At 51.6% G+C, this 19,171-nt stretch overlaps 1 protein-coding gene across 1 annotated transcript; it reads left to right on the forward strand.

Moving 5' to 3' along the window:
* The first annotated feature begins 6,883 nt into the window (after window positions 1–6,883).
* LOC142905811 (uncharacterized) lies at window positions 6,884–16,813 on the forward strand. The gene is made up of 3 exons (XM_076052950.1): window positions 6,884–6,949; window positions 7,169–7,264; window positions 9,243–16,813. The coding sequence occupies exons 1-3, from the start codon at window positions 6,884–6,886 to the stop codon at window positions 10,050–10,052; spliced, it is 972 nt and encodes a 323-aa protein (XP_075909065.1). The 3' UTR covers window positions 10,053–16,813.
* Window positions 16,814–19,171: the final 2,358 nt, after the last annotated feature.

Raw genomic sequence — 19,171 nt, forward strand, 5'->3', positions numbered from 1 at the left:
TGACACACAGGTGAGTGACACACACACAGGGAGTGACACACAGGGGAGTGACACACACAGGGAGTGACACACACAGCGGAGTGACACACAGGGAGTGACACACAGGGGAGTGACACACACAGGGAGTGACACACAGGGGAGTGACACACACAGGGAGTGACACACAGGGGAGTGACACACACAGGGAGTGACACACACAGGGAGTGACACACAGGTGAGTGACACACACAGGGAGTGACACACACAGGGAGTGACACACAGGGAGTGACACACACAGGGAGTGACACACAAGGAGTGACACACAGGGAGTGACACACACAGGGAGTGACACACAGGGGAGTGACACACACAGGGAGTGACACACACAGGGAGTGACACACACAGGGACTGACACACACAGGGAGTGACACACACAGGGGAGTGACACACAGGGGAGTGACACACACAGGGAGTGACACACAGGGAGTGACACACAGGGAGTGACACACACAGGGAGTGACACACACAGGGAGTGACACACAGGGGAGTGACACACACAGGGAGTGACACACAGGGAGTGACACACAGGGAGTGACACACACAGGGAGTGACACACACAGCGGAGTGACACACAGGGAGTGACACACACAGGGAGTGACACACAGGGGAGTGACACACACAGGGAGTGACACACAGGGGAGTGACACACACAGGGAGTGACACACACAGGGAGTGACACACACAGGGAGTGACACACAGGTGAGTGACACACACAGGGAGTGACACACACAAGGAGTGACACACAGGGGAGTGACACACACAGGGAGTGACACACAGGGAGTGACACACAGGGAGTGACACACAGGGTAGTGACACACACAGGGAGTGACACACAGGGGAGTGACACACACAGGGAGTGACACACAGGGAGTGACACACAGGTGAGTGACACACACAGGGAGTGACACACACAGGGAGTGACACACATGAAGTGACACACACAGGGAGTGACACACAGGGAGTGACACACAGGGTAGTGACACACACAGGGAGTGACACACACAGGGAGTGACACAGACAGGGAGTGACACACACAGGAGAGTGACACACAGGGAGTGACACACATGGAGTGACACACACAGGGAGTGACACAGACAGGGAGTGACACAGACAGGGAGTGACACACACAGGAGAGTGACACACAGGGAATGACACACACAGGGAGTGACACAGGGGGAGTGACACACACAGGGAGTGACACACACAGGGAGTGACACACAGGGAGTGACACACACAGGGAGTGACACACAAGGAGTGACACACATGGAGTGACACACACAGGGAGTGACACACACAGGGAGTGACACACACAGGGAGTGACACACAGGGGAGTGACACAAACAGGGAGTGACACACAGGGAGTGACACACAGGGGAGTGACACACACAGGGAGTGACACACAGGGAGTGACACACAGGGAGTGACACACAAGGAGTGACACACAGGGAGTGACACACAGGGAGTGACACACACAGGGAGTGACACACACAGGGAGTGACACACAGGGGAGTGACACAGGGAGTGACACACACAGGGAGTGACACACAGAGGGAGTGACACACAGGGAGTGACACACACAGGGAGTGACACACACAGGGAGTGACACACACAGGGAGTGACACACAGGGAGTGACACACACAGGGAGTGACACACACAGGGATTGACACACAGGGGAGTGACACACACAGGGAGTGACACACACAGGGAGTGACACAAACAGAGGGAGTGACACACACAGGGAGTGACTCCATCGTCATTCTCCTTCATCTCAATAATCACCATCATCATCTACATCATCATCTCCATCTTAACCATCACCGTTTCAATCATCATTCTTCTTCATCTCCATTATCTCCATCATCATCACAAGCACAATCATCATAATCTAAATCATCACCATCTCAATAATCATTTTCCTTCATCTCAATAATCATTACCATCATCATCTCCATCATCACCGTCTCTGATTGTGTTATTTCCGAGAGCCCTGTGACCCCCATCTCCTCCCGACCCCTAGGACATTTCTCAGCACGCGGAGGAGACTCGTGGGGTCGTGGGGGGCTCTGGGATTGTGGGGGGCCCGGGGGTCTTGGGGGGCCTGGGGGTTGTGGGGGGTCCGTGTGCACGCGCCCTGCAGCAGCTGCGCTCTGCCTGTGAGGGGGAAGCACCACGCGCCTCCATGCAGCCCCCGTGTCACTCACCCACACAGGTGATACTTGTGTGTGTGTGTCACTCACCCACACAGGTGATACTTGTGTGTGTCACTCACCCACACAGGTGATACTTGTGTGTGTCACTCCCTGTGTGTCACTCACCCACACAGGTGCTACTGTGTGTGTCAATCACCCACACAGGTGATACTTGTGTGTGTCACTCCCTGTGTGTGTCACTCACCGTGTGTGTCACTCACCTACACAGGTGATACTTGTGTGTGTCACTCACCGTGTGTGTCACTCACCCACACAGGTGCTACTTGTGTGTGTCACTCACCGTGTGTGTCACTCACCGTGTGTGTCACTCACCCACACAGGTGCTACTTGTGTGTGTCACTCCCTGTGTGTGCCACTCACCCACACAGGTGCTACTTGTGTGTGTAACTCACCGTGTGTGTCACTCACCCACACAGGTGCTACTTGTGTGTGTGTCACTCCCAGTGAGTGTCTCTCCCTGTGTGTCACTCCCTGTGTGTCACTCCCTGTGTGTCACTCCCCTGTGTGTAACTCACCGTGTGTGTCACTCACCCACACAGGTGCTACTTGTGTGTGTGTGTGTCACTCCCTGTGTGTGTCAATCGCGGTGTGTGTCACTCCCTGTGTGTGTCACTCCCCTGTGTGTCACTCCCCTGTGTGTCACTCCCTGTGTCACTCCCTGTGTGTGTCACTCCCTGTGTGTGTCACTCCCCTGTGTGTGTCACTCCCCTGTGTGTCACTCCCTGTGGGTGTCACTCCCCTGTGTGTCACTCCCTGTGTGTGTCACTCCCTGTGTGTGTCACTCCCCTGTGTGTCACTCCTCTGTGTGTGTCACTCCCTGTGTGTGTCACTCCCCTGTGTGTCACTCCCTGTGTCACTCCCTGTGTGTGTCACTCCCTGTGTGTGTCACTCCCTGTGTGTGTCACTCCCTATGTGTGTCAGCCACAACAACCCCCTACCTCCTCATTTTGCCAGACGGGCAACGTTATCGTGGACAGTGCTGTGGGAGGGAGAGCCAATTCCGATTGGCCTTTCCCCTCATGGCGTTTGTAACCACCCCAGCGGCCAAATGGGGGCTCTGGACGGGTGCGAGGGGCTGATAACCCCTCCACCTTCAATAAATTACCACTAAACCACGAATGAAAATGTAATTAATTAGCTTGTGCCGGAGGCCCCGGGGGGACAGGTGTCTATGACGGCTCCTGGCCAAACCCCATTTGGCGGAGCCAAGAGATTTAATCTTTACCTTCGGGGCTCCTCCAGAAACAACAAAATGCGACTACGGATGGCCACGTGGAATCTTCGAACGCTCACTGCGGAAGAGAGGCTGCCACTCCTCTGTCGGGAGCTGGACTAGTACTGCCTGGATCTCTGTGGTATTCAGGAGGTCCGGTGGACCGGCTCTGGCTCCTGCCACCATGGGGGTGGACAGTCCTCTACTCGGGGCAGGAGACCATCAAATAACAGGGAGTTGCTCTTCTTCTGAACAAAAGAATGAAGGGTGGGACCATGGTGGTGAAGTGTGGGAAGCTGTAAACCCCAGGCTACTTTGACCTCGCCTTCCCATCAACCGGAGGCGATGAGTGGTGGTCGTGGTTACTTATGCCCCCACCGAAGACGAACATCCATGGAGGGATGAAGGCAAGGCCGATGATTCTTGATTTAAAGCTTTCGTGACTGCTAAAATCCATACTCTTTGGTTCTATTGGGTAAAGTCACGTAGGTGAAAATAAAATAACAAAAAATCACTTTGTTATTTTATTTTCACCTACGTGACTTTACCCAATAGAACCAAAGAGCAAGGCCGATGAGTCAGATGCCTTCTATGACCTCCTATCACAGGTGATGGCTAAAGTGGCCCCTCGGGATAGAGTCATCATGTTGAGTGACTTCAATGCCCGAGTTGGTCATTATGCTGGCACCTGGTCTGGAGTGATTTGAAGGCATGGGCCAGATCAGCTCAATAACAACGGTAGGAGGCTGCTAGATTTTTGTGCAGCCCATGGGCTTGTAATTACCAACACGCTGTTCCGGCATTGGCGCATCCACACAACATCATGGATGCATGCCGGGTCCAAGCAATAACATCTGCTTGACTAAATAGTGACGGAACAGCGAATACAGGCCCATGTCCTTGACACCAGGACCTACCATGGAGCTGATCTGCCCTCTGACCATCTGTAAGATGCGCGTGCCATTCTTCCACTCCGGTGGTGGGTGTACACCCAGGACCCCATTCAAATCTAAGGGTCCAAGCAATAACATCTGCTTGACTAAATAGTGACGGAACAGCGAATACAGGCCCATGTCCTTGACACCAGGACCTACCATGGAGCTGATCTGCCCTCTGACCATCTGTAAGATGCGCGTGCCATTCTTCCACTCCGGTGGTGGGTGTACACCCAGGACCCCATTCAAATCTAAGGTGGCCTGGTCTCAGCTAGCTGATGAAAGTTGCAAGCTAAAATTTCATCATCGCTTGCGGCTGGGGTTAGCATCATCTCCCACTCCTCCAGATGTCGAGAGTAAATGGGTGAGGTTTAGGACTGTGACTCAGGCAGCTGCAATAGCTGCTTTGGTGTACGCGGTCCAGACCTCCCCAGAGACCCTGGCTGACAGGGGAAGTGGTCAAGCTGGTTGAGAAAAAGCGACAGGCCCACTCTCATCGGCTACAGCATCCCACGTCAGAGAATGGGGAGGCTTACCACAGCCTTCGCTCGGAGGTTCGGAGAGCCATGAGGCGCTGCAATGATGGGTGGTGGTTGCGGGTTGCTGAGGAGATCGAGTCTGCCTCAGTGGCCCGTGATCACAAATCCCTATTTAACTCCATCAAAAAAGTAACCTGCAGTGCCACACCTATTACCATAATTAGGGAAAAAACGGTGATCCAATCTCTGACTCCCAGGAACAGGTTTGCAGATTTTCTGAGCATTTCTATGAAGTCCTGGGGGAGGGGAAATCCCTCGACATGGAAAACATAGTAGGACAAAGTGGGGATGACCCTGCTCAGGCTGCGGTGCCTCATATGTTGGAAGAAGAATTCACCCCCTGTGAGTGGCTGGCTGAGGTGCCATCTGTTGAGGAAGTACTGAAGGCAATCCAGAGTCTGAGACCAGGAAAGGCACCGGAAAGAGATGATCTCCAAAGCGAAATGCTGAGGGAGGGTGGCGTTTGTGCACAGACTGCCCTATATGACATCATCACTTCAGTCTGGACCACTGGACAGATTCCAAAGGATTGGAAGGATGCCCTTGTGGTCCCCTTCTTTAAGAAGTGGGACTGTAACTTTAAGAAGTGGGACTGTAACAACTACAGGGGCATCTCACTCCTCAGTGTGCCGGGAAAGGTCCTGGTAAGGATTATATAACATCGCCTTGCCAGGCACGCTGAGGAGAGGCTTGCGGAGCCCAAAATGTGATTTCAGAAAAGGGCGGTCCAGCACAGACGCCATATTCTCTGTCCGTTTGCTACAGCAGAGGTTTAGGGAATTCCAACAAGACCTACATCTCTGCTTTATTGACCTGGTCAAGGCCTATGATACCATCAGTAGGCCTGGGCTCTGGGTTGTTCTTCGTGCTTTCAGAGTCCCTGACCCTCTGCTCACACTCATTAAGGAGCTTCATAATAGTGAGCGGGCCCGGGTAAAACTACGTGGCCGGGAGTCGGAGCCATTCCCTGTTCACCTTGGTGTGCGACACGGATGTCCTCTGGCTCCAACATTATTTAACATATTTTTCGACCACGTAGTTCGTGAAGCCTTTGATGGCTGTACCAGAGGAATTTCCATCTGGTACAGATACAATGGGAGGCTGATCGATGCCCGGCTGCGGTCAAGGGATGGCTCCCTATTGGTCAACCACGTTATGTATGCCGATGATCTGGTAATTGGCGCTCACTTAGAGGAGGAGTTGGAGGCGCTGCTGCTGAAACTGGAGCGTGCCACTAAGAGGTGGGGCCTTACCATCAGCCCCACCAAAACAAAGCACCGGCCTGGGTATTTTGTACCATCAGACACTCCACCCCCACAACTCCCAATCGGTGATGGGGCAGTTGTGGAGAGAGTGGAGAGTTTCACATACCTGGTCAGTGTGCTCATGACTGGCTCCGGTTTGACAGCAGAGGTCTCACTTGGAATCAGTCGAGCGGCAATATCTTTTCATCGGTTGCATAACGCTGTGTGGAAGCTACCTGGTCTGTCACTCCGTACGAAGCTTCAAGTCTTCGCAGCCATGATTATGCCCTGCCCTCTATATGCTTGCAAAACATGGATCGCCCAAATGAAACATCTACGCCGGTTAGAAACATTCAGGCTGGCCTGCCTACGATCAATCATGGGTTTAAACAGTCTGGATTGTGTGAGGAGCTCACACATTATCTAAATATCTGAACACAATCCCATCGGTGAGTTCCTCTGGCAGGCAAGGCTGCGTTGGCTGGGTCATGTAGCCTGCATGCCCAGCCACCGCATGTCCAAACATTTTTTTTCAGCCGGATCGAGGGGGCTAAACAGGCATGGCATGGGCGAGAGAAGAGATGGAACGATGTGGCACGAGAATATATGGAGCTGAGTGGACTTGCCAATAACTGATGCCAGCAGTGTCAAGATCGACCTCTGTCGAGGAGGCTTGTGAAGGACGCTGCTGCTACTGGGCAGATGGAGGCCGTCGACCTCCAGCAACAACGGAGCGCAGAGAATCGACAACAACGAGCGGAGCGCCTGGCGAATAAAACACAGCAAGTTGGCATGGTAGGGGGCACAGGTGGTGGATCAGTCAATGCATAGCAACTGTGTCTGTCCCGTGACCTGCTTCCAGCAGGCATTCGACACTTAACGTCGCCTTAATGTGCACATAGCCTGGCACAAGCGCCGTGGTGACATCACCGCCACTGACCTGCGAATGGCGGTTGTTGTGACACTCTGTGTGTGTGACACTCGCAGGAGAGGGTGAAGGTGCTGGAGGCGTTGGACGTGTGCAGATCACTGCGCAGGGAGGAGCAGCAGCTCAAGGTGGAGAAAAGCGAGCTGCTCGCACAGGTGACATCACTACCACCTTCATCACCGCCTCCACCACCACGTCCTACACCACCACCTCCACCCCTCCACCACCTCCACCCCTCCACCATCTCCACCACCACTTCCTACACCACCACCTCCACCCCTCCACCACCTCCACCCCTCCACCACCACCACTTCCTACACCACCACCTCCACCCCTCCACCACCTCCACCCCTCCACCACCTCCACCACCTCCACCCCTCCACCACCTCCACCACCACCACTTCCTCCACCACCACCTCCATCACCGCCTCCACCACCACCTCCACCCCTCCACCACCTCCACCCCTCCAACACCACCACTTCCTCCACCACTACCTCCATCACCGCCTCCACCACCACCACTTCCTCCACTACGACCTCTATCAGTAGCAGCACCAACAACCGCCATTCGCCACGAAGTGGCGGTGACGTCGCCACGGCGCTTGTGCCAGGCTATGTGCACTTTACGGCCACGTGAAACGTCGAACACCTGCTGGCAGGAGGTCACGGGATGCACCCAGGTGCCATGGGTTAACTGACTGAGATGACAGGCAGATGCACTAGCTGTGCTCTCTCCTGTGCCAACGTCTTGTGATTTAACCGCCCGGTGCTCCGCTCGTTGTTGTGAGCGTCGCTCCTCCGCCATCCATTGTTGTTGGAGGACGACTGCCTCCAACTGCCCAGTAGCGTCCTTCACGAGCCTCCTCCACAGAGGCTGAGCTTGACACTGCTGGTACACTCAGCTCCATATCCTCGCATACCACATCATTTAATATCTTCTGTAGCCCTTGCCACGCCCGTTTATCCCCCTCTATCCGGCCGAACAAAATTTGTTTGGGCAACATGACCCAGCCAATGCAGCCTTGCCTGCTGGAGGAGCTCATCAATGGGACTTTGCCAAGATCTTTCAAGGATTTGTGAGCTCCTCACAGTGCCGCTCACGTGATTCTGAGTTAGACCTCCGACGACAAACCAGAGTTTGGTCGTAAGCAACACTGGCCAGGTACAGACAACTCTCCACTCTATCCACAACCGCTTCATCACCAATGTGACGTTAAGGGGGTGGAGCGTCTGGTGGCACAAAATATGCAAGCAGGTGCTTCGTTTTAGTTGACCAAAAGACAACAGATTGCTCGAATAGCCTTTGACAGACTTGTTGGGGCAAATTCTGTTAGTCAGTAGCACCTAGAAATGTCGGGACGGCACACGAGGGGTGGTGTGGACAACACTACGCCCGGCCGCCTTTGTCTTTCTGGTGGCGATGTTTACACACCGCACCGTACTCATTTGAAACTATTGTTTTTGTTTACCGGGTAAGGCCCCACTGAGCTATGTAGCTGCTTCGTCAGCAGAGCCCTGCCCACAAATGATAGCTCAACGAAGTGGCTTCATAATTTAAAGCCGAGTCCACCTAGGGGAGGACCAGGACCGGTTGAGACAATCGTCGCTGGTGTTTAGGGGCTGTCCATAAATGACGTCACGCACCTGGGAGGGGGGGGGGGTCAGACATTTGTGACGATGTGTGACGAGGGGGGGGGGGGGTTTGAGAAATGTGACGTCACCTCAAAATGCGAAACTTTAAATAAATATGTACAACACGTTATACTTAATTAAATAAACTTTTTAATACATGTTTTCTCCTACAGCATCAGAGTGCAGCGCCGCATTAAATACGCGTTACAATGACGATAGTTTAAAGCGATTTGAAGCATTTTTTATATTTTTTTTTTTGGGGGGGGCAGAGCTTTGTGACGTCATATTTTAAGGGGAGTCTGACTTTTTGTGACGCCGTGTGAAGGGGGGCGGGGGTTAAAAATCGTCCAAAATCGCGTGACGTCATATATGGACGGCCCCTTACCGCCGTGAGCGGGAATCGAACTCGATGGTCACTCGGGGTTACGTAGCGCAAGCGCCACGCTAACCGCTGCGCCACCACTCCCCACCATCACCCCTCCCTCCCCCCTTCTCACCCAGACTGCGGCGCTGCGCAGGATCCTGTTGCGCGTGCGCACTGAGAACCGGGAGCGCGCGCTCCGGGGGGACGTGCAGGGTCAGCCCCGCCCCCCCTGCCTCCTGGGACCCCTCCCCCCACGCCCTTCGCCTCCTCTGCAACTCGAGGCCGAGATAGCCGCGTACAGCCGCCTCCTGGACGCGACAGAATGGCCGTGCTGCCGTTGGCAGGTTCCAGGGCAGGGCTTGGAGGGCAGCGGAGAGAGTCCCGGGCAGGGCTGGGAGGGAATTAGGCAGGTCCCAGGGCAGGGCTGGGAGGGCAGTGGGCAGGTCCCAGGGCAGGGCTGGGAGGGCAATGGGCAGGACAGGCAGGGCAGCGGACAGGTCCCAGGGCAGGCCTTGGAGGGCAGTGTGCAGGGCAGTGGGGAGGTCCCAGAGCAGGCCTGGGTGGGCAGTGGGCAGGACAGGCAGGGCAGTGGGCAGGTCCCAGGGCAGGCCTTGGAGGGCAGTGGGCAAGGCAGTGAGCAGGTCCCAGGGCAGGCCTTGGAGGGCAGTGGGCAGGACAGGCAGGGCAGTGGGCAGGTCCCAGGGCAGGCCTTGGAGGGCAGTGTGCAAGGCAGTGGGCAGGTCCCAGGGCAGGCCTGGGAGGACAGTTGGCAGGGCAGTGGACAGGTACCTGGGCAGGCCTGGGAGGGCAGTTGGCAGATCCCGGGGCAGGGCTATGAGGGCAGTGAGGGAAACTGGGGGAGGGAGTGGGGGAGGGAGCTGGAGTCAGTCCCAGAGGAGTTGGGGGAAGAGTCGGACTCGGCTCCTCAGAGCCGCGGGGTCGCCTGAGACCCAGCGCCTCGCACCTCCACTCATCCACAACAGCCATTCACTCGCTAATATATTCATTGATTCATCGATTCATGCATTCATTCATTCATTTGTGCACTCATCCATTCATGACATCCACTCATTTATTGACTCTTCATCTCTTCATTTCGCCATTCATTCGCCCACTCATGAATGTATTTCATGTTCCTCGCTGAATCATTCACCCCCGCCCATTTACAGATTTCCATTCGTTCATTTGTCTCTTACTCATTCTCTCATCATTCACTCACATTCACCGACAAAAGCCATTGCCACTAAGACTCATTCAAGACTCTCTCAGAAACTCACCCATCCATTAACTCTGCTCAACATTCACGCACTGACATTATTTACTCGTTCCAAAGACAAAGATCTCCCGTATAGCCTTTAACAGACTGGTGAGGCACTTATGGAGGCCGATACAGCATGCCATGCCACCTTTGTCTCCCCAGTGCTGAAGTTTCCACGCAGAACCGGGTACTCATTTTTTAAAGGCTAAGTCGACCTCGGGGATGCCCATAATCAGTGAAAATAGTCATCACTGTTTTTGGTCGCGGATCGAGAATAGAACGCGGGTCGCTGGGTGCATGGCGCAGCGCTCCGCTGATCCATTCGTCAACATTCATCGATGCGCCAGCATTCATTGGTGAGCTTCCTGTGGCTGAGCTGAAGATAATATCCCAGCGGATGAGTGGAAATATTCCTAGGCGCCCCCACTTCCCCTTCTGCCCTTAATCCTCAGCCCCCTTCCCCCCCACACCCCCTTCCCCCGCCGAGTTCCAATGCTACAAGCTCAGCTTCTCAGCCACGGCCGCGACCCGGATCTCGCGACCCCACCGCTGGCCCATTCCGCCAGTCACGCGAGGGTCACCGCGAGGCGACCCCGGTGCCCGTGAAATCAAGTCGTGCCTTCCACTGCGATCTTCCCTCCACCTATTGATGATGCTCATTATTTTCGTGAAGGTTGAGCGAGCACGTCGCATTCGGAAGGCAGCAACGCTCGTAGGTGGTCCGTCTCCTGTGGTCGAGAGAGGGTGAGGTTATCAAAGGAGACAAGAGGCCGCCTGCCCGCCCGCCCGCCTGTTGGACAATGATAACCCTGCAGCCTGTGGCACTAAATGAGCACCTTACCTCCGCGTAATGCACGGCTGTAACCGCCGAGTGCTCGGCAAACTTCTTTTCAAAAGGAGGCCCCACGCATCGTATCTTTGAGAGGTGTGGCGGATATGGAGGTGTAATCATCTCCCTTCTATTCCGCCAAATCCACCCACACGGTTCGTCCGGTTGGAGCCGTCCCCCTGGGGTATGGGGCGAATCGGCGCGACCACCCAGGGCCCCGTGCTTTGGGGGGGGGGGGGGGGGGGCACGCGCTCCGACGTCACACCGCGTAACTGAAAATGTGGCACGTATCCGTAAGGGGATTTCCTCATCCTAAATGGCGAGGTGCATGAGGGCAACAAGGCGAGAAACAAAAAATAAAACCAAACATAGCAATGTCCCATAACACCCATAATACAGGTTGTTTGTGGTTAAATGTTTCGTAAAAACCCGCCACCACCCGACACAGCCAATTAGTAAGGTTTGTCACGTAAACAGAAGGTGCCAATTCGTTACTACTACAGCACACCGGTTGTGTGTTGGAGACCAAAGCCACAAAACTGTTGTATGGCACCCGCCCACGCCAGTCAACAGAGTTCCCGTCCCATATCCTTGTAGTTCGTGGCTCCGGAGAACACGAGTCCCATTAAAAACTATAACTTTTTATTTATTTTACCAGGTAAGGCTCCAATGAACTGTGTAGCTCTTTTTTAGAAGAGACCAGAAACGATAGCTCAACGAAGTGGCTGATCGTGTAGAAATGTATAGCAGCCAAATATTACAAGCGTGTGATATTCATTAGAAATGCGGAGGGAATAACCGGAGGACCCGGACACGCAAACTCCAAATATAGAGGCGTCAGGGCTGGGATCGAACCTATGATTCTCGTACACCAGACGAGGTAGTTAAGATCTTCTAGCCACCGTGGCGCCCCAGTTGCCAGAGCACGGCACGCGCAGAACAGGCCCTGGGTGGACGATCGCCGTGAACTCCACGCGAGGAGCAAAAGGTCATGGGCACGTGAAAGCAGGCGGTGGATGGACCCCTGCCAAGGGCAGTCGCGATGTCACCAGCACACACACGACTGGCAGCCACCCAAGAGCGTTGCAGTGGCCAACCAAGAGCTCCTGACAGCCCGATATTGTCAGCCTAGGGCCTAACGGTACACTGAAAATTTCTCTTCAGTAACCTGGATAAAGTCCACTACTGCTGTGCACTCTTCTTCGATGTGTCAAAAGACTTGGACACCGCTGAATCATGGTATCTACTCGCCAGATTTGGGCAACCACATTTTTCAGACAGTACAATGAAATAGTTTAAGAGTTACCTTTCAGACCGTTTTCGAAAGGTACATAGCGATAACATCTCGTCCACAAATATTAAAATAACAAAAGGTGAGCCACAAGGTTCCGTGCTGGCTGCAATTCTGTTCTCTATATATTTAAACAATTTTGGACCACGTAAATCGCTCAGAATTTAAAATCGTTGCTGATAACATTGTCATGCTAGTGTAGTGACATATAATGGGTCACTACGGCGCCTAGCGCCAGCTACTGATAGAGAGGAGTACTGGGAGGGTCGTAGCCCTCTCTGCCAGCAGGGTACGCTATGTCATGGAAAAGGGTCCCTAGGGGGCATGATTCTGGTGGCTGGCAGAGAGGGGACATCTGAGGACGTAGCAGCCCGGTTGGCTGGCAAGGGCACGTGACAGGACAGGGTAAGGATGTGGGCCAAAGGTGACAGAAGGGACACGTGTATGGCCCAAAATCTTCTGGGAAGTTCCAGAAGGGGGCGTGGCCGAGGGCGGAGCGAGGCCACACTGGGGGGTATGAAAGGGAGGTCCCGGGGTCACATCGGGGCTGTCTGCTGGAATGGAACCCCGCCGTGCTGCGTCTTATCCTCAGTCTCCGGTCTTTGTGCTTAGTATCACGGGTCAGGCAGTGTGCCGACTGGCATGACCCGTTTATGTAGTTATCCCGTGGTAGTTACCTTTATATAGTTATAACGTTGTGGTCGTAGAAAAAACGTGTTGCCTCTTGAGTTAAGTGTGTCTCTCATGTGAACCCACTACACTAGTATGGGGTAAATTTCCAAATGAAGTCAAACAATCTCCAACACGATTTCGAGTTCATGCAATATCAAGTGTCATCACCAGAAACACTCCGAAATCCCCCAAAAAACGAAGATCATGCTCTTTTCTAAAAAAATAAAAAAAGTCCAGTTTAATTATTTTCAACATTACGGATATGAGAAACGTCATTGAACCTGGGAGTGCTTCAAATACTTGGGTTTACAGATTGATTGCAAATTGACATTCCACATTACTTACAATACCCCAAAGGTGTTACCACGTGACACATTACTCACAATACCCCGACAGTGTTACCACGTGAAACATTACTCACAATAACCCCAACGGTGTTATCACGTGATACATTACTCAGAATACCTTCACGGTGTTACCACGTGATATATTACTCACAATACCCCTACTGCGTTACCACGTGACACATACCTCACAATACCCCCACGGTGTTACCACGTGACTAATTAATCACAATACCCCAACGGTGTTACCAGGTGATACATTACTCACAATACCCCCACAGTGATACCACGTGATGCATTACTCACAATACCCCCACAGTGTTACCACGTGATGCATTACTCACAATACCCCCACGATGTTACCACGTGACATATTACTCATAATACCCCCACGGTGTTACCACGTGAAACATTGCTCACAATACCCCCACAAGTGCTACCACGTGATACATTACTCACAATACCACCACGGTGTTACCACGTAATACGTAACTCACAATACCCCTACTGTGTTACCACGTGACGCATTACTCACAATACCCCCAAGGTGTTACCACGTGACACATTACTCACAATACCCACATGGTGTTGCCACGTGATACATTACTCACAATACCCCCATAGCGTTTCTACGTAACGCATTAGTCACAATACCCCCACGGTGTTACCACGTGATACATTATACACAATACCCCCACAGTGTTACCACATGATATATTACTCAAAATACCCCCAAAGAGTTACCACGTGATGCATTACTCACAATACGCCCACGGTGTTACCACATGAAACATTACTCACAATACCCCAATAGTGTTACCACGTGACGCATTACTCACAATCCCCCCCACGGTGTTAACACGTAATGCATTACTCACAATACCCCCATGGTGTTACCACGTGATACATTACAACAAGAGTTTTCTTGAACGTGGTCGTGGCCAAGGGCCACAACCCAGCAGCATATATACTGGGTCCGCACAGGAGACCGGGGTGCAGCGTTGCTGCCATCATCTGAAGATCTACGATCTACGTTCTACATCCAATAAGTAGTCACCAACACGTGGACGAGGACCCCAGCTACTCCCAGTAACTAGCGTAGATAGCCTGGTGGTCCACCACCATAGGTTATCTGGTAAAGGGGCTGTAACCCCTTTTGTGTTATGTGTTGGTTTTAATAAATATGTTTTGCCTCCAAGAAGTATGTCTGCGACTCAGTTGAATCCACTTCACATATATAGAGTTCAGGGGCTCGATAGGCCTACAATTTACCCCACCCTGATAATCTAACGAATATGTCAAAGCAATGTCAAGCGTTCTATTTATGGTACAAAATGAAACAGTTTTGCGATGTGGAGGGAAGTTACTATCCAGAATAATTTCTTGAAGCCAGTGACTTTTATTTATAGTCACTATCTTTTAACATGTCCTCTGTCTATTCAAACAAGTGTCATCTAAATTCCTCTACTCATATTGCCACAGCAACGTTTTAAAAATACCCAGTAAATGTGTATAAGATGCGAGTTTGTGTTTTTGCTAACAATAAAGTTTGCAACAACCACCGTTCACCACTCAGTGGAGGCAACGTCAACGCGTGTCTTGTGTGGAGTAGCTGCGCTGTGTGTATCAAGTGGTGTGCGTGTAATAGGCGTGTATATACACATACTTGTGTTCCCGCCTGATTGGCTGCCGCCAGTGACACGTCACTGGCGGCCAGCCTGATTGGCTGCCGCCAGTGACACGTCACTGGCAGCCAGCCAATCAGGCGTCATAAACACCGCGGATGTGACGTCATCATTGCTCCGCCCACCTGTGGCTCTAAACAGTCCAGATGAGCGCACAGGAAATAGTGACGTCACTGGCCCAGTTGTATATATTGTGAGCAACACGAGGACCAGACCTCACTTACACCAACTTGTCTCTTACATATGTACAGTTGAAGCAGCTTGCACTGTGGACCCGTGCTAACTACGTGACCACATCCATAGTCTCACATAGAGAGCCATAGACTCCCATAGCGATCCACTGACTCGCATAGAGATCCCAACACTCGAAAAAAGGCTCAGAGACTTACACAGTCTCAAGGACTGAGACTTGAAGTTGTCCTTCAAAACGAAGAAGAATAGGAGACCTTATGGTGGAAATAAAGAGCCATGAGGAGGAGGCTGGAAGAGGACGACAATGGCCTAAAGAGACTGCAAAAGATCAACAACAGCAGAAAAAGCAGGCCTCAAGTGAGATGGAGAAGCAGGAGAAGAAGACCAGGAAAGAGATGGAGAAGCAACAGAAGAAGACAAGGAAAGAGATGGAGAAGCAGGGGAAGAAGTCCAGGAAAGAGAGGGAGAAGCAGGAGATGAAGAGTGCACTAACCCTAACTAGTGTATTTTTGCATGTTCAAGACAATCGAGAGAAAAAGGCCAAGCTAACGACAGAAGATCTGAACCCGAAGAAGGAAAAAGCCAGAAAGCGACGCAGAATCGAGGCCACATCACTCAGACTGTGGCGGATCAAACAGATAGAAAAGGAGCAAAACTCGGAGAGGGAATATTACATACAGATGCGGAGGATGGAGATTGCACAGTTGAGGAAACGGCGGGAAAAAAAAGCGGCAAAGAAGAAGCGACGTCAAGAGATGGGGGGGAAGGAAGTCTCGAGAAGCAGAATCATGATGAGGATGTCTCTCTGGTGGAGCAAGTTAAGCCGTCGATGTGAGGCCAATGCCGTGTCGGTTACAGCAGAGAATAACGAGGCGGAACAAGACAGCCAAGTGATGAAGGCCGTGCAAGAGACACCAGGCAAATGCCCGTCATTGATGCAAGATATGAAGGTACAGAGGGCGAAGGCGAGAAATCGACGCAGAATCGAGGCCGCACGAATCAGGCGGTGGCGGATCAAACAGCTCCCAAAGGAGCAGCAGGAGGAAAAGGCCTCGAGACTAAAGACGGGGAAAAAGGTGGCCTCGCGCTTGAAGCTGCGGCTGGAGAAGAAGGCGGCAATGAAAAAGCGGCATCAAGAGAAGGAGGAGGAGGTCGCGAGTGGCAGCTTGGCAACATTCAGCTCAAGCATGGAGAACACTGGACCGAACACCTTGCTAGATATCAATGGAGAAGAGGAGAAGGGGACATTTGACAGCTTCATTCTGAATAACTTCATTCCGTTTCTCCCAGTCTGTGCAATATTCATCCTTAGTCTATTTGTGTATGTAGCTTACCTTGTTTTGCGTTGTACATATCAACGTTGCTGATCCGAGGCACAGTGGAAGTAAAACCAACTAAACACAAGAAGTATTTCTAAAAATATATATTTGTCAATTTTATTGTGTTAATGGTTATTTATGTAAGTCAATGTGATTATGATTTTTTTTTAATAAATTGTCCGAACCGACTTTTCGAGACTGGACATTTACTACATTAAATAGCGACAATGTTTGTGCACTGTTTTCGATTTTCGATTACTTCAAATTGTGTTTACGTTTTTGCTCTGCTCATTTCGGCGACGCAGGTAACTCATGCAAATGTGCAGAGCTCAGCGTGGTATCTTGAATCCTCTCTAGGTGAAACATTGGAAACGTGAAATCATGCTCCATATATTGTGTACGCGTGCTCCTTTAAATACATCTGACTACTTACAGACACTGAAAATCGACGCTTTAACATCTTAATGATAAAGCAGAAAATAGATCTGTTTGTTTGTGTGAAGCAGCAAAAACTCTCAAACGCTGAGCTCTGGCGTCATGAAATTTGCAACGCTTATGTTGTCTGGAATTTCTAAGCCAACGTGACTATATTCAGCTCGCTACGCCATTCCCTTCCCGAGGTGCCAATAACAACCTTATGAATAAGTGGTTTAAGGCCCCCACGGTGTTACCACGTGACGCATTACTCATAATACCCCCACAGTGTTACCACGTGACGCATTATTACTCACAATACCCCCACAGTGTTACAACGTGACGCATTATTACTCACAATACCCCTACAGTGTTACCACGTGACACATTACTTACAATACCCCCAACGGTGTTATCACGTGATACATTACTCAGAATACCTTTACGGTGTTACCACGTAATACATTACTCACAATACCCCCACGGTGTTAACATGTGACGCATTAGTCACAATACCCCCACAGTGTTACCACGTCATCCATTAGTCACAATAACCCCCACGGTGTTACCGCGTGATGCATTACTCACAATACCTCCACGTTGTTACCACGTGATGCATTACTCTCAATACCCCCACGGTGTTACCACGTGATGCATTACTCACAATATACCCCCACGGTGTTACCACGTAATGCATTACTCACAATATACCCCCACGGTGTTACCACGTAATGCATTACTCGCAATACACCACGGTGTTACCACGTGATACATGACTCACAATACCCCCATGGTATTACCATGTGATATATTACTCATAATACCCCCAAGGTGTTACCACGTGATGCATTGCTCACAATACCCCCACAGTGTTACGACGTGATACATTACTCACAATTCCCCCATGGTGTTACCATGTGATATATTACTCACAATACCCCCACGGTGTTACCACGTGATGCATTACTCACAATACCCCCACGGTGTTACCACGTGATGCATTACTCACAACACCCCCACGGTGTTACCACGTGACGCATTACTCACAATACCCCCACGGTGATACCACGTGACGCATTACTCACAATACCCCCACGATGTTACCACGTGATTACTCACAAAACCCCCACAGTGTTGCCACATGACGCATTGCTCATAAAACCCCCAACGGTGTTACCACGTAGTATATATTATTCACAATACCCCTACTGTGTTACCACGTGACACATACCTCACAATACCCCCACGGTGTTACCACGTGACACATTACTCACAATACTCCAACGGTGTTACCGCACGATAGAACAACCACCGTTCACCACTCAGTGGAGGCAACGTCACCGCCTGTCTTGTGTGGAGTAGCTGCGCTGTGGATATGAAGTGGTATCCGTGTAACAGGCGTGTATATACACATACTTGTGTTCCCGCCTGATTGGCTGCCGCAAGTGACACGTCACTGGCGGCCAGCCAATCAGGCGTCATAAACACCGCGGATGTGACGTCATCATTGCTCCGCCCACCTGTGGCTCTAAACAATCCAGATGAGCGCACAGGAAATAGTGACGTCACTGCCCCAGTTGTATATATTGTGAGCAACACGAGGACCAGACCTCACTTCCAGCAACTTGTCTCTTACATATGTACAGTTGAAGCAGCTTGCACTGTGGACCCGTGCCAACTACGTGACGACATCCATAGTCTCACATAGAGAGCCATAGACTCCCATAGCGATCCACTGACTCGCATAGAGATCCCAAACACTCGAAAAAAGGCTCAGAGACTTACACAGTCTCAAGGACTGAGACTTGAAGTTGTCCTTCAAAACGAAGAAGAATAGGAGACCTGATGGTGGAAATGAAGAGCCATGAGGAGGAGGCTGGAAGAGGAAGACAATGGCCTAAAGAGACTGCAAAAGATCAACAACAGCAGAAAAAGCAGGCCTCAAGTGAGATGGAGAAGCAGGAGAAGAAGACCAGGAAAGAGATGGAGAAGCAGGAGAAGAAGATCAGTAAAGAGATAGAGAAGCAACAGAAGAAGATCAGTAAAGCGATGGAGAAGCAGG

The sequence above is a fragment of the Petromyzon marinus genome, chromosome 59 (assembly GCF_048934315.1).
Source record: "Petromyzon marinus isolate PM22_M1 ecotype Great Lakes invasive population chromosome 59, UKy_Petmar_22M1.pri1.0, whole genome shotgun sequence".
Classification (NCBI taxonomy): domain Eukaryota; kingdom Metazoa; phylum Chordata; class Hyperoartia; order Petromyzontiformes; family Petromyzontidae; genus Petromyzon; species Petromyzon marinus.